This window comes from Enhydra lutris, unplaced genomic scaffold, assembly GCF_002288905.1.
Source record: "Enhydra lutris kenyoni isolate GAN:26980312 unplaced genomic scaffold, ASM228890v2 scaffoldscaffold5, whole genome shotgun sequence".
Taxonomy (NCBI): Eukaryota; Metazoa; Chordata; class Mammalia; order Carnivora; family Mustelidae; genus Enhydra; species Enhydra lutris.
Window position 1 is genome coordinate 51157297 of NW_019154089.1, and position 15447 is coordinate 51172743.

General features: G+C 36.8%; 1 protein-coding gene across 1 annotated transcript in view; it reads right to left on the bottom strand.

Moving 5' to 3' along the window:
- The window catches only part of LOC111141169 (sperm flagellar 2), a 178375-nt gene that overhangs the window by 60566 nt on the left and 102362 nt on the right, over positions 1-15447 (bottom strand). Inside the window, exons 20-23 of the mRNA XM_022493539.1 lie at positions 12546-12596; positions 7630-7778; positions 2767-2894; positions 2474-2612 (exon numbers count right to left, since the gene is read on the bottom strand). Of these exons, the coding sequence (XP_022349247.1) occupies positions 2474-2612; positions 2767-2894; positions 7630-7778; positions 12546-12596 (467 nt within the window). The remainder of the gene's footprint in view (positions 1-2473; positions 2613-2766; positions 2895-7629; positions 7779-12545; positions 12597-15447) is intronic.

Consider the following 15447-nt stretch of genomic DNA (forward strand, 5'->3'; position numbering starts at 1 on the left):
TAGAACTCTGGGCATTTTGATTTGTTACCTTCAGGGAACTGCACATAAAATGAAAATATCACAGCCATTCTTATAGCCCTATGCTAAGTATCAGCACAAAACACCATTATTTTAGAGCTGATCTTGTTATCTCCATGGTGTTTCCACAAATGCTCTGGCAGACTTTCAATGCATACTGGCTTGTGCTTACCAAGAGTCTGTACATCTTTGAGAGCTAAAAGAGTTTTCTTTTTGTTCCTGCCTCACTGTGAGGCCTTGGCAAGTATTAACATTTCTGTGGTTCAGATTTCCGATGGCAGAGTGGGGATAGTGCAATAGCAGAACCTCTACATTAACTTCTCAGAATTGGAATGAAATAAGCCAAGAACAAAGACATTGACCAAGCATACCGAGGGTCTGGGCTTACCCAGAGGCATAGCTGGTTTTCACATTTCATTTGGCAAGAATTAGGGAATTATTGTGTATTCCTGAATAATCAGAGTGGGTTGTATTAAAGAAAAACTCATGGCTATTAATTGTGAAGGTTGTGCAGACAAAAATCATGGAAAATGAACACTTCTAAAAAGTTTTAAAGGTTTTCTGTTGGGTCAAAAGCCAAAGTTCAATTTATATGGTGCTTACTAAAGTCTCACATAAAACAAAATGACACAAAAAGGTCAAAGTCAAAACTTATTCAAGACAAATACAAATAAGAAATAAGGCAAGTACACAGTATTGATATTAGATACAGTAGAATTCAATACAAAAGAAGTACTTTGGTGCAAAGATGGTTATTTTATACTGTAAAGAGTATAGGAGACCATGAAGAGGTAGCGTGTCATGTTTCTTCACATGCCAAATAATGCTGCATCAGAGAAACAGTTTAACGAACTCTTCAGGGCATGGGCTGGGGAGCCTGGCAGTGTGGGGTCAGATCCCAGCTCTGACACTTATTTCACCATATCTTGTCATCCATAAAATGGGAATATTACTAGTTTCCATCTCAGAGGGTTGTCCTGAGGATGCAAGAAAACAGTGCCAGCACTCTACCAAGTTCAGGTTAGCTATTAGTGTTGCTACATTAAAATCTGTAAAGAAATCTATAAAGCAAGGCAAATGGATAGAAATATAACCATCATAGGGATTTTTAACTTACTTCCATTAGTTTTTGCAAGATTATGTAGATATAAAAATATACCCAAAGGGTAATTTTTTCAATCAGAATTACTTATGACATTTTAAAAAATGAAAGTGATATGTGGGGCCCACCCTAAACCTAAATTTGGACATAGGGCCTGAAGGCAAGGCAGGTTTACTTTTTAAAACTTCTCAAGTTTCTCTATAATATACTTCTGCGGTGAATCCACTGCTAAAAAGCATTCTAATGACATTAACAAGGTTGATTTGGCCAAAACTTATTGAACTTTCTACATAGAGATTATATGCTATTTTCTAGCATCCATGGAATATAAACAAAAAATTTTCATGTTTCAGGCAACTTAAAAATTTAGATAAATTTAAAATATTATTAAAATCACTAAATTAAATTAAAATAAAACCTCTAACTAATTCTCAGATCACAATGCAACAGAATTAGAAGCAAGGGACAAAGTTTTAAGCAATAACAACATTTGTCACTTGGAAATGAAACAAAACATTTAAAAAATAATTATGTGGCCAGTGAGAATATCAATAAGGCAATTAGACACTATTTGGTAATTAATTATAATTTATAATATATATATTTATATAATTTATAGTTATAACAATTATTATTGTAACTATAAAGTCAAAAACTATGGGATCTATCCGAATCTCTAAAGTTTTTTTTTTTCTTTCCTTGATTATTCTTATTAGAAGCTTCTCTACTTTATTGTTTGAATTGATATTTTTAAAAGTTTAATGTTTTTAATTTCTTAATTGAAATCAGGCTTCCTGGACATCAGAAGTCCTCTTCTAAGACATCAGCATAATAGATTCCATTTATGAACTTATGAAAATCTGTCTATTAAGTCCTAGGCATGGTGCCTGCTGGAGATACAAAGATGTATTTCTCATCTATTCAATATACCTTCCCTCAAAGGATCTATTCAACATTGGCTGCCCTTTAGGTTTTCCATGAAGTTCCCTCATTCCTCTTCTCCCTGACATCATCCATCCTTATGACCGCACTCAAGGTAGGCATGCGCTTAATGCCAGGCATAGAGGTAGTTACAATGCCGAACAAAGGGGTTAGGAAGCTACAAAACAGATGCCAAGAATGCATTTGCTTTGCTGGATTTGGGTCCTCTTTCTGGAAGTGTTGTCCACCATGTTTTCATTCTGAACTCAAGTTTAGAAGAGCCATTGCTCTTGAAAGTTGGCAGGTAAGTGTTCAAACCATTTCCCTCCTCACCCCCACACTTCACAGAAAAAGAAGGGAATGAGTTAGGTTCTGCAGTACAATATTCACGTATATGGAAACCCTGGTGCAGCAGGTCGCAGGTTTCCTTACATTTACTCTCTGGTGTAGTTCAGACTTTGTTTCCTCATCATCCCACAGGTCATCAGGGAGAGCGTTGAAATCAGCCTGCCATTGAGATACAAAATCTTGTTTGTGATCTGGACGCCGTAGAAAATGCTGGAAATTTGTTCTGTAAGACAGTAAGAGAATGAGATGGAGCTCACATGATATGCCTGTAGACTACAAAATTCTGATTTTACTTACCTAATTTCATATAAGTATTTCTGACAATATCTCATATAAGTAACATTTTATAAGTATTTCATATAAGTAACTTTACTTACCTAATTTCATATAAGTAAGAAATCACAGAATGCTGTTCTTCTCTCAGATGCCTGAGTACCGTTTTGATGGAGTTTATATAGGAATTTTCTATTAGTTCCCAGTAAGGTACTAAAAAGGAAGGTATTTCCTGTTAAATGGTAAAGCATAAAATTAATCATTTCAAAGTGACAATTCTTCCAATGAACTGAGTTGAAAGAGCAATACAGCACAAGATAAGCAATATCAAGCAACAAGCAATAAAGCAAGAAAAACAAAATGCAGATGCAACTGTCTAAAGCATTCTCTGTGAAACTTCTTGCCCCTCCTTCTCATTCCTCCCCCTGCTAATTTCTATTCCAAATACTTCTTCATGTCTCAGTTCAGATAAATTTCTTCCAGAAATTCTTCCCTGATCCAAAACGTCTTGAAGGTCATCCTCTGACATTCCAGAGTTCTATATCAACCCCTGTACTTTCTCCTATTATAGCAGGGATGACATTAATGGCAACCGCTTGTTCATTTGTCCACATTTGCCCCTAGAATATCAGTCTTATAAGACAATGAGAGAGGTGCCTGGATGGCTCAGTGGGTTAAAGCCTCTGCCTTTGGCTCAGGTCATGATCTCAGGGTCCTGGGATCCAGCCCTGTGTCAGGCTCTCTGCTCAGCAGGGAGCCTGCTTCCCTTCCTCTCTCTCTGCCTGCCTCTCTGCCCACTTGTGATCTCTGTTTGTCAAATGAATAAATAAAATCTTTAAAAAAAAAAAAAACAATGAGAACAATGGTTGTTTTAGTCACCACTCTACCATTTTTCCTATAATCACCACAGTGTCTGGGACATAATGGGTGCTCAAGAAATATTTATTGAATGAATAAATAGATGTCATATTTTGCCTAGGTTGGAAAACTGCCTATCATGGGCAATATCTAGGGCTCATGTCAGGGTGGTAATGAGTCATTTCTTTGAATTTGCCCAAGTGGTTTTATCTTTGCTATGTGTACCATGAAAATTGGAAAGTTTGTGTTACCTTTGGTGATACAAATAAATAACCAAAACTAAGAAATAATCAAAATGAAATAAAATTGAAGATACATGTTATATTCAATATAAATTCTCTGTACTAAATATTCCCTTATTGGCTATGCATTTATTTACTCGGGGAATTATACATGGGGATCTGAGAGATTATTTGGTTAATCTCCTTTCAAATTGAGAAATGCTGAATAGTGGAGATAAATGATCCCTCCATGGATCTCACTGATACATTTCAGGGTAGGCCCTCCAGTGTCACATAACTATGTTACTAGAAAAGTCTCCCTTATGTTGAGCAGCACTTTGCTTTCCTATATGTCCCACTCCCCAGCCCTAGTTGTGCCCTTTGGAGAAGGGCAGACTACATTCATACAGTATTCCCTATGATAGCCTCTCAGATATTTGAAGACAGTGGGGAGATGTAGGCTGGGATTCAGGATGAAACTTGCTTGTTTTGTTAGTCTCAGCATCTAGTACAGCATTTGCATGTAACAGGCCCTCAAATTTTACTACGTAGACTCACCTGAATCCAATTTTATCATCAGTTAAATTTTTAGGAGACTTGCTGGCTCCATCTAGTTCTAAAAGTTTATGATTTAATGCCCAGACACATTTGAAGAATGCATTTATCTAACTTAAACATCTATGATTCCTTTAATGCTCCTCTGACATTAACACCTTTTTTATCCCCCTTGCTCATGCCTCTGGTTTCTACTTTTTCATCATACCCTGGATGGTGTTAAAGATCATTTTAAATAAGCCCCACTATAACATCTCCCTCCTAGTTGACTTGAATCCATTAATTCACACTCTGTGCATGGAGAGTTACCACTTAGCAATTGACCTAAGTGAAGTAACACCCGGCTCACAGATCTCATTTGTTTAAGGACTTCATGAGAAATTGTCAAATACTATTGTGAACTCAAGATATAGAAAGTTTATGGTACTTTCCTGGTCCATCTATTCAATTTTTCTGTCAAGGAAAAGGAATGGGCCAGTTCAGCAGGACTTAGTGAACATGTATGTGCTCTGGGTGGTCATTTTTGTAGTTTATACATGCTCAGAAGTCAGACTTTCAATATTTTCTCTCAAATTTTGTGAGGGCTTAATTTCTGGAGTATTTGTATGATACTAAATCCCATCAGCTTTTTATTAAACATTTAGGCATTTACCTATACCTGGTCTTTTGGAATCTCCCATATCCTCCGTGATTTCTATGAGTTATTGATAATTTCATATGTATAGGTTCTTTCAGTCTCTATGACATAATTTTTTCTGGGCCTGGGCATCTGAACTTTTGTGATGTGACTAGATGTTCAGATCTATACTTTCCAATTAAGTGGGCTTCTTTTCACTGGCTAAGACTGAGTATAATAGGAAATCAGTAGCCAAAGTAAATATGCTTCAAAACTCCAGAAGCTGAAAAGCAAAGACTTCTCACTCTGACTGCCTTCTCCGTTCTCTCTGCACCCCTCCTATGGCTGACAAAGCGGGTAGGGCCCAGGCTCTCCTGGAACTTGGCTGCTGCCTCCACCTAGGAGAGCCAGATCTGAAAGCAATCTCTCTGAATCTCTCAACCTCTCTCTCTCTCTCTCAATCTACCTTTTCCCCTCTTCCCTTCTTCTCCTCCCACCCTTCCTCTCTCTCCATCCACATCCCTAATGAGGGAGATAGATATGAGGGTCCTTGGAAGGCCTGGAACTAGGGTTACCAGATAAAGTATAGGAGGCCCACTTAAATTCATTGATAATCTGAAATTCAAATTTAACTGGGCATCTGTCTTTTTTCTTCTTCTTTGACAAGTAAGCTCTGTAGCTTACCTGCCAAAGTGTGAGAAGCTAAGGTTGGAAAAATGACTAGAGTGGATTGTGTGGCTGCTTTGTTTCAAGGCTCTAGACTACTTCTAGTTGTAACAAAATACATTCTCCACATGGTTTCACTTAGGTTATTAGAAGTAGAAGTCTGTGCGGCATATCTTCCCATTGTCCCTTCAGAACAAGTTCCTGTTCTTCATTCTTTGGGCTGCTCAGTGCCCTGGATGGCTGACTTGTACGATCTTATACTTCCAGAAACAACCTTGCCCTCCATCTTCTAGGCAAGGGATGGGAAAGCAGGAAGAACAAGAGGTCTGGTTCTCTCTTTCCCACTGTCTTCTGCTGCATCACTGTGTGTGGCTACATCCTTCTGCTGAAGGCCTCAGCTCCTGCCAGATGGCCTTCTCCACACAGAGGTCCTCCAAGCATCTGCTCCCTTTCCCCATCTTCTCAGGCCTACAAGCCATATGGCTCCCAGCCATCCCTTGTTTGGGGTAATAATCAAATCCTTATATGTTCCCTTATTTTTGATACTTTATTCAACTCTCCTTAAATTATCATCTGTTTTTTGCCAGAATTATGACTGCTAGAAGATCTGCCAAATCTCAATGTTAATGTTTATTTTTTCACTCTGTCCTCTATTTCCTTCTTGTCCTGTATGAATTTATTTCTCTCATGAGCTTCAAGATTTGAAGTGAAGGATTAGATTTCAATGTTTTTGTCTCTCACTCCCCAACCCTGCCAAATAATATAATTTTAATTTTATCTCCTTCCCAACAACCATTTGTATCCTGATTCTATGATAAGTTTTTTAATGTTTTTATTTCAATAAGTAGCTTCTGTTTGGCTGAGTGGTATTATACACATCTACAATTATATCAGTTAATGTTCTCATTTTCAAATATTTTCTGTTCTAACTTCCTTATCAATGTAAATTAATGAAATCATTAGAGCTCCATCAAGAATCTATGTTGTGCTTGATTCTGTATTGAATATAATCAATTATCCCACATGTTCCTTCCCTCTCTCAAAGAGTTTATAATCTAATTGGGGAGATAAGACATTTCCCTAGGAAAGATCAATAATAATAGCAACAGCACAACCACTGAAATTCATGATTGGGTCTCAAATGCCTGGCCCAGGCAGTCAGTGCTCAGAGTTCATGAGAGTAGGAATTCACTGAGGATTACAGTGAAGAAAAAAAGGGGCTGCATTTTTATAGAGCAATTTGTCTTTGAAAAAACTGGGAAAGGAAAGACCATTCTTGGTGATTTTTTTTTAAAGATGATTTTTCTATTGAAACAACCAACTTTGCCTGTGTGGAGACTGGGCTTTGTGGTTGTCAGAGAACAAAGAACTGAAGGGATTTTCCAGGGCTCACCTGGGGCATCTCTTTGCCTTATTCTGGCATATCTATTTAAAGTTCTCAGGCCAGACAGTGACTTGTTCTTTTATTAGTTTAGTTAGCTTCAAAAAGTTTCTTCTATTTGTGAAAAGTCAGAGGTTAAACTTCATTTGAAAGCATTATAATGTGGGCATGAGAACATGGATGGAGGGCTATAATTTGCTGGATATGTGTTCTGAGGAAGTCATTCTTCCAGGAAACTGCATCTCTGCTTGTCCTTGGGGAGAAAATTGGTCCTTACAGAACCCATTTGTTCTCCTGCTTTCAGCACTTAATAGCTGTTCAAAGCATGACTCAGAAACTCAAAGGAGTAGGGAGAGGATACAATGGGATTCAATGAGTAGTCTCAAAAATTCACCTCAGCTTTTATTATTATTATTATTATTATTATTATTATTATGTTCAGTTAGCCAGCATATAGTCCATCATCAAGTTTTGATGTAGTGTTCAATAATTCATTAGTTGTATATAACACCCAGTGCTCATCACCACACGTGCCCTCACCTTGGCTTTTTGATGAGTATACATATCACCAGCTATAAAAGGCCTTCTGGATGGTTCAAATAATGGTGTGAATGTTACTACAAACAAGAGAAAGGCTAGCTTCTACAAGCTTCAATCTAAACTGCCATACCTCAGGAATCGGTTGATCTACATAGACCCATTCTTCGGATCCTGGCTTAGGTGTTGGTGGCACTACGGGAACAGGTGACACGTCTGTAGAATCAGCAGGTGATTTCTTTACTGATCCTTTCCCTCCTGGTGATTTTCCTTTAGGAGAACCTTAAATATGCATATTAGATCATTCCATTACAAATAGATGAATGGAACCAGATTCTGGTAGATGAATAAATCTAGGATTAGTGTGGACTTCAGGAAATTCATTAAGCAATTTTGGAAAGCCTTACCAAATCAAAAACCCCATTCTCTAAAGTCTCCAAATTAACCAACAATATCAGGAACAGGTTGTTTGTTTGTTTTGTAAGCCACTCAGGTCTTTTGTCCAGTTGGCTATGAAGAGCAACTTGGTATTTTATTTTTTTCTCTGTCCTTGCTTCCATAACGAACAAAGTTTACACTGTAAAGTGCATTTCATTTACTGCTGCAAATACTAGTAAATTAAATTCTCCATCACGAGTGAGAAAGAGAGTAAGTATTCTATGAGTGGTGCTCTTGGTGTTTTTCGTTTGTTTGTTGTTTTTGTGTTGAAGCTCAGGGGAGGAGCAGGGAGGAAGGAGGTTATGGTAAGTCAGCCAGAGTCAGTGAAGGATGTGGGGAAGGACACAGAGTACTGTAGCTCCTGAATATTCCAACATTCCTGAATGAGATACAGGGTTTCTGAGTGGGAAACTATATTTCTTGCTACACTCAGGGAGTATAGATGAAGGTACCTGCTGTGCTGTAAGCCTGGCTGAATTAAGGCACAAGAGAGAGAGAAGGGGAGGGAAGAGGAAGAGAGAGGAGGGAGGAAGAGGAGGTAGAGGAGGAGAAAGGGGAGGAAAAGAAATAATGCTAATTAATGTTCAGTTCAAAATCCAGAAAGGGCATACGCTTCACTTCCCCTGAGAGCGTCAAGAAGGGAGTCTAGATCAGTTGGGTGGCGTGGCACTCTTAGGGTCTGACAGATTTTGTGATTGAGCAAAGCAGCTGAACTCAGAAAGCCTAATATTTCCTTAAATGATGAAGGTTATTATGGTTTAGAAATTCATTCTGTTTAAGTTACACTTATCTTCAGTATAATTATAGTTATATTTACTTAATGAGTATTATTAAATGATAATGCTATTTAGAAAAGTAAATGTATCTTAAACTTTTATGTTAGTTAAAAATGTATAGATTATAAATAGAGGAGAAATTGTCAGTTATGTCTTATGTAGCGTTTAGGTGACTTCTACTTATACATTTAAATAGTATCCATTATCTGCAGGTCTGAAGTTGTTCCCAATCTTTTTACATTTAAAAATTTTTAAGAAAATCTTTGTTCAGGCAATAACCAAGAATGTTCATTACTTGATATATATTTCAATAGGATGATTTTCCATTATTTGACCTGAATCTGGTGAAATAAAAGTGATAACACTGTGTCTGCTTTAAGATGAAATTCTCTAAGAAGAATTCCTAAGAGGAAGAACTTTGCAATTGTAAATATGAGACTGGAATGAGTTTCTTCTTTCTTCTTTTCTTAAATATCATGATCATTCAGTGAAAACTGAGTGAGCCAAGTAGTCTTTTTTGGACCATTGTGCTTTGATTCCATTTTTAATCTACTTTTTAATGATGAAAATGCTAAGGGGAAAAACAAAATTTGAATGAATAAAAATGTATCTATGCCATAGGGATTTGAGCATAATCTGCCAGCATCTGAAATGTAACAGGGGGTGTTTCCTTCTCAGTACCACTCACCCGACCACATGGAAGCTTCAGTTTCTAAGGAGAGACTGGCTTTCACTTGAAAGCTAGACTGTTTAGTCCTCAGTGTAGCCATTCAATGTTGAGATAGAAATAGTTCGTATATATGTTTTTTTCTAAATTGGAATCCAACTTAAACATTTTTGGGGGGAGGGGACATATAAATAATACGTTCTAAATAATGGAATGTTTCTGATATTCCAATGGCTACAGTAGAGGATTAATACTTGGGCTCCAGTTTAATAGTTCTCCAATTTTAGCCATCATCAGACTTCCCTAGAGGGCTTATTAAAACACAAATTGCTGGGCCCTACAGGAGTATTAGATTCAGTGGGTCTGGGGCGGGGCCAAGCATTTGTGTTTTTAGTTGAGTCCCCCGGTGATGGGATATTACTGTTTCAGGGGCCACACTTAAAGAGCCACTGCTCTGGTGGATGCAGTCAGGTATTTCAATTTCATTGGCCTTTTATGTTTTTCCATGCCCTTTCAGTTAAATACTACTGGTGTTTATAACACTGACATTTCTTTATTGCTAAGTGGTCTTGTAGCCTCTATTACTATAAGTTAAGTCAGAAGGCAAGCCCTGGAACGATGCCAATTTCAACACATGGGCAGGTCAGTAGAACTAAAGACAACGTTTTCCCTCAGTGTTTTGTCCATAAAACTCTAGCCCCAGGGGATACTTTCCTAAGAGAGAATTCTATAATGTAATATTGTATTTCCCACTTCCTTAGAGATGCAAATTGATATATCTTTTTAATCCTGCATTAAAAACTTTTTAGCTTGGCATAATTCAGTATTTTCTGCAATTAGTTGATTATGGAAAACTTGCTTCATTCAGTCCCTAATTAATAACTGGTAGGTAAGGTCTTGGGGTTGATAATTTGTGTTTTATGAAGCAGTAAGCTGGGACAATGGCAAATGGGTTGGAGAGTAAGACAGGCTTTAAGAACACAAGAATACACTTGGCAAATGGCATTTCAGTGTCAAGATTTTGGGAGAAGAAGGGTAGAGAATGATGCAGGGAAGATAGGACTGAGTTAAAGATGTCAACAACAGGAAAAAAAGATAAGTTTGAAGAAAGAAGAAAGGAGACAGCTCTTTAAACCAGAAGAGATGATTTCAATATAATGGTATCAAATGACCTGTGAGATAAACAGATAAATCAGTCAGAAATGTTCACCCCCAATGATGTTAGTTTCAAATACTAAGAATTAACATTGTAACTTCCTTTTAAAGAGGAAACGTGTGACACATCCTGAAAAACAGCATTTCTATGTAATAGAAAGACTTCTAAATTATGAATGTAAATTCGCTTATTCAAATATTATTAAACACAATAGAAATTTAGTAAAATAAAAGCAAAAAATGTTGGAAAATTCTTAGTTACTTAAATTGAGCTAACTGCGTGGCTCCAGTATATAAATTTTACTGGATGAACTTGTATTTGCTTACGGTTTGTTTGGAATGTGTATTCTTTTAACTAAGGATGTTCTTAAAGCATGTGCATTATTATGTTTAACTTGATTTGATAACTAATGTGCACAGTGTATTTAATTTGTTTTTTTAATTTGTATTTTTGAAGATTCTATGATGATCCTTCATTTGCTTTTGTTGACCACAATGAAAAAGCAAGGAATAAATAATGTAAATATGAAAATTATTCTCCTAATTGTAAATGGGTAGAGCTGAGCATAAATTATAGCCCTTAACATTGTAGTTAAAATTTATAGCTCAGTGTTAACTCATCAGGTGGCTCTAATTATATATCATGTTATAGAATCAGAGAAGGATGAGATTCTCTTTTGGAATCATGGCTATGTTTTTTTTTAACTGGCAAAATAAAGATCCTTTTCAGCCCATCATTTTGTGAAACTGCACACTCTTGGGTTGCAACTGCATTTGGCAATTTGCAATTAAAAGATAAACAAAGGTACACACTCATGACAACCCCATTTGAATGTACCCTGAGAAAGCCAACTGTATACATTTATAACTGCATTTCAATTTTAATTGGTTGTTATAGCAGCTTCAACATAAATCTAACTAATCTGCATTTAAGAACCTAGGATTTTCTTCTGCCAACTCTCAATTACTTAAAAATTATATCCCCTTTATTTCACAGAAACACTTAAAATAAAATACAGAAAAATTAAATGAAATTAGGGCAAGGACAAGTACAACTCAAAGTAGAAGGTCAAAACCAGGAGAGGTATTAGAAAGCAGATATTGAGATCGAGGTACCCTTACACGGATAAAGGCACTAGGTGGTTCTGAACTTTCAGACAGACAAAATAGAAAAGGAAATATTATAATTTATTTATTTATTTATTTTTTAAAAAGATTTTATTTATTTATTTGACAGACAGAGATCACAAGTAGGCAGAGAGGTAGGCAGAGAGAGAGGAAGGGAAGCAGGCTCCCTGCTGAGCAGAGAGCCCGATGCGGGACTTGATCCCAGGACCCTGAGATCATGACCTGAGCCGAAGGCAGTGGCTTAACCCACTGAGCCACCCAGGCGCCCAGGAAATATTATAATTTAGACGTGCTAATTATCTAACCACTCAGAAGAAGAAAAGGTTTCCTGTCCCTTGATTCTGAATGAAATTTCTCACCTAGGATTTCACATAGAGGCCATTAAATGATATAGTGGGCATACTATACCCTCAGAAAATGAAATATGAGCTTATTATTGGTATAATGAAAGTTTCACCTCCACTGGTATGTTACACTGTGAAGGGAGTTGAGGACCTTATACCAAAGGGCATATCAGTGAAGGCAATTTGATGAGAGCTTGAGAAAAAAATGGGTCAGTATATAGTTTTCTGATGCCATAGCTTAGCCCAAGAATAACACCTATAATTTCTATGATGAGTGGATATTCTATATACTAGATATCTCTAAATTATTCCCCACAAGCATCACTTTTTTTGGCAGGACCTTTGCTAAAATCCAGGCTACAGAATGACAGAGGTTATATTCTTTGGCAAGGACTTATGGTTTACAAATGCCTAAGAGAAGTATTCAGCGGATATGACTAACAAATCTGGCTCCCTTCCCTGAGGAAGTTATGAAATGCAGAATTACATTGAACCACATCTATCTTTATCTGAGTACCTTTTCTTTTGAGTGAAGTCTCACCTTTCTTCCCTTTTCCTTCCTGAAGAGATTCTTGCTTACCATGCAAGGACTCTAAACAAAATTCAAGACATAAACATTGTTGAAAATTTTCTTTAATAGCCTGGGTTACATTGCTTGTACACGATCAAATGTTATTTCTCAAAGATAAACAGTTGTATTTGTGACGTCTTTACTGTGAGCTAAAATTAACCTGAAGACATATTGGATTAAAACTCTTGAATAACAGCCCTGATAGTGCTATTCAATTTGTCACACTGAGAAGTTTGGTCCTAATTTTAGTATCAGTATTTGATAATGGATTTGATTATAAATTCTTCAATGCAACATAGCTGCAGAGTTTTAAAAGTTAGTTATGAGTTCATTTGATGCATATTGCTTGATTTTGATTTATTTCAACTAAATGATCCTTACACAATTAGACAACTAAATCTGTAATAGGAATGATGCCAAAACACCTTGAAGAAGAGCTGAATAACCACACTATTTTGAGATGGTGCATCCTTGAACTTTTCCTGACCTCATGCCTTGTGATTTCTACATTTCCATTTTGCATTGACCATAGCTTGCAATGTAGAGGATGGTTTGGATCTGGTTATCTTGGATTCCTTGGACTCTAGTACAAAACTATACTGAAAGGGGGGAAATGGGAAACTGATCATCTAAAGGTCAATAAGGCATTCAAATAATAAATTAGTTCCTTGAAAAAAACACCCTACATCCCACATTATTCACTAAACAAGTTCAATCATTATCTTCTCTTTGCCCTGGGCTACAGTTTATTCTTCATTGGAAAGAAGAAGATATGGTCCATATATATAATGGAGTATTATGCCTCCATCAGAAAGGAGGAATACCCAACTTTTGTATCAACATGGATGGGACTGGAAAGGATTATGCTGAGTGAAATAAGTCAAGCGGAGAGAGTCAATTTTCATATGGTTTCACTTGTGGAGCATAAGGAATAACACAGAGGACATTGGGAGATGGAGAAGAGAAGTGAGTTGGGGGAAATTGGAGGGGGAGACAAACCATGAGAGACTGTGGACTCTGAGAAGCAAACTGAGGGTTTTTGAGGGGAGGGGGTGGCAGTTTGGGTGAGACTAGTGGTGGGTATTAGGGAGGGCATGTATTGCGTGGAGCACTGGGTGTAGTGCATAAACAATGAATTCTGGAACACTGAAAAGAAATAAAATAAAATAAAATGAAAAAAAAAAAAGAAAGATGGACATGTGGGGCAATTTAAAATGTCTATGATGGGGTGCCTGGGTGGCTCAGATGGTTAAGCAGCTGCCTTCAGCTCAGGTCATGATCCCAGGGTTCTGGGATCAAGCCCCATGTCAGGCTTTGTGCTTGGTGGAGGGCCTGCTTCTCTCTCTCCCCTGCAACTCCCCCTACTTGTTTTTTCTCTCTCTCTCTCTTTCTCTCTCTCTCTGTCAAATAAATAAAAAAATAAAAATAAATAAATAAATACCTATGATGGAGATAAACTGTCTGACCTATTATTTATATTTAGAAGTGATAATTATAAGAATGTGTTAATATATAATGCATGTTATATCTAAACTTCTCAGAACCAACAACCAAGACTCCATAGAAATAAGACATAGAAAAAGATTAACCTTGAAACTTGGTTAGCCTCTATGAAAAGATTTTAAGTATCCAAATAGCAACCACCAAATTCAAAAATAAGTAAACAAACAAAAACCAAACATTTGAACTAGTTGCTTTTTTAGAAATAAGCTTATTAATAATAACAATAAAGTTTAGATAAATTCCTACTTCCTTTAATAACAATACTTTGGATAACCAACTATTTAGCTCTAAACTAGCTCTAAACAAGGCAACAGAGAAAAGAAATTACAAACAGAGATACCTGAATTTATAAAGGACACTGAATTTATAAAGTATTGTGGGCAAGTCCTATTTAGGGCAAGTCTAATTCTACTCTGTTTTTTTTTTTTTTCTTTTTAATCAGTTCTAAAATAGATGTGAAATCTCAAAAATTATTTTTAAATAGCAGCATGGCTATAATACTACTATATTCTGTTACACTGACAACTCTAGTTTTAAGTTAAATTCTGAAGTTTGATAGTGGATTTGATAATAGACCCTTTAATGGAATGCAACTGTGAACTCCTTCAAATTTAATCCCAAGTACATTTGGTATAAAATGTAGAACTACATACAGTGCAGAATCATACAGGGACAAAATGACTGTTTGGACTACTCAGGGCCCTATGCCTCCTTCTTTACTCTGTTTCCACCCCGATTTTTTAAAAAATAATTTGGTAAATAATTCCTCTTTTCATTTCAACTTCTAAAGATTGTAGTTGGGTGTTTGAGCTGGACATGTTCAGAAGCCTTAGGCTTTCATTTCTGAAAACGTTTAATTTGAAAAAAAATTGTTAATTATTTATATAAAAATAAACGAACCTGCCAGGAACTTTCCTAAAATTGCTTCAGTAAGCTTCCCTGAGCTGTCAGGGCAGCCGCCCATTTCATTGCCTCCCTCTATTGCCCCCTTGATGCCCACAAGCACTGAGCTCTCTTTCCCTTAGGGCGTTATTGTTGGAAGGTAGTAATTAGGCCCCTGGAGATTAACACGTGGATAAGTTTTTAAAGATCAGGTACTAGGCCTCTCCTCAGTGAAAAAAAGAGACAGATGCAAGCACTCTTTTAAGCAACAATAGCTTTATTATTCCTTCCATGCACAGTATTCAAGAATACAATTTTATCTTTTATTATTATTTTTTAAAGATTTTATTTATTTATTTGACAGAGAGAGAGAGAGAGAGAGAGCACATGCAGGGGTGGTGGGGGAGGGAGAAGCAGGCTCCCCGCTGAGCAGGGACCCTGATGTGGGACTTGATCCCAGGGCCCTAGAATCATGACCTGAGCCAAA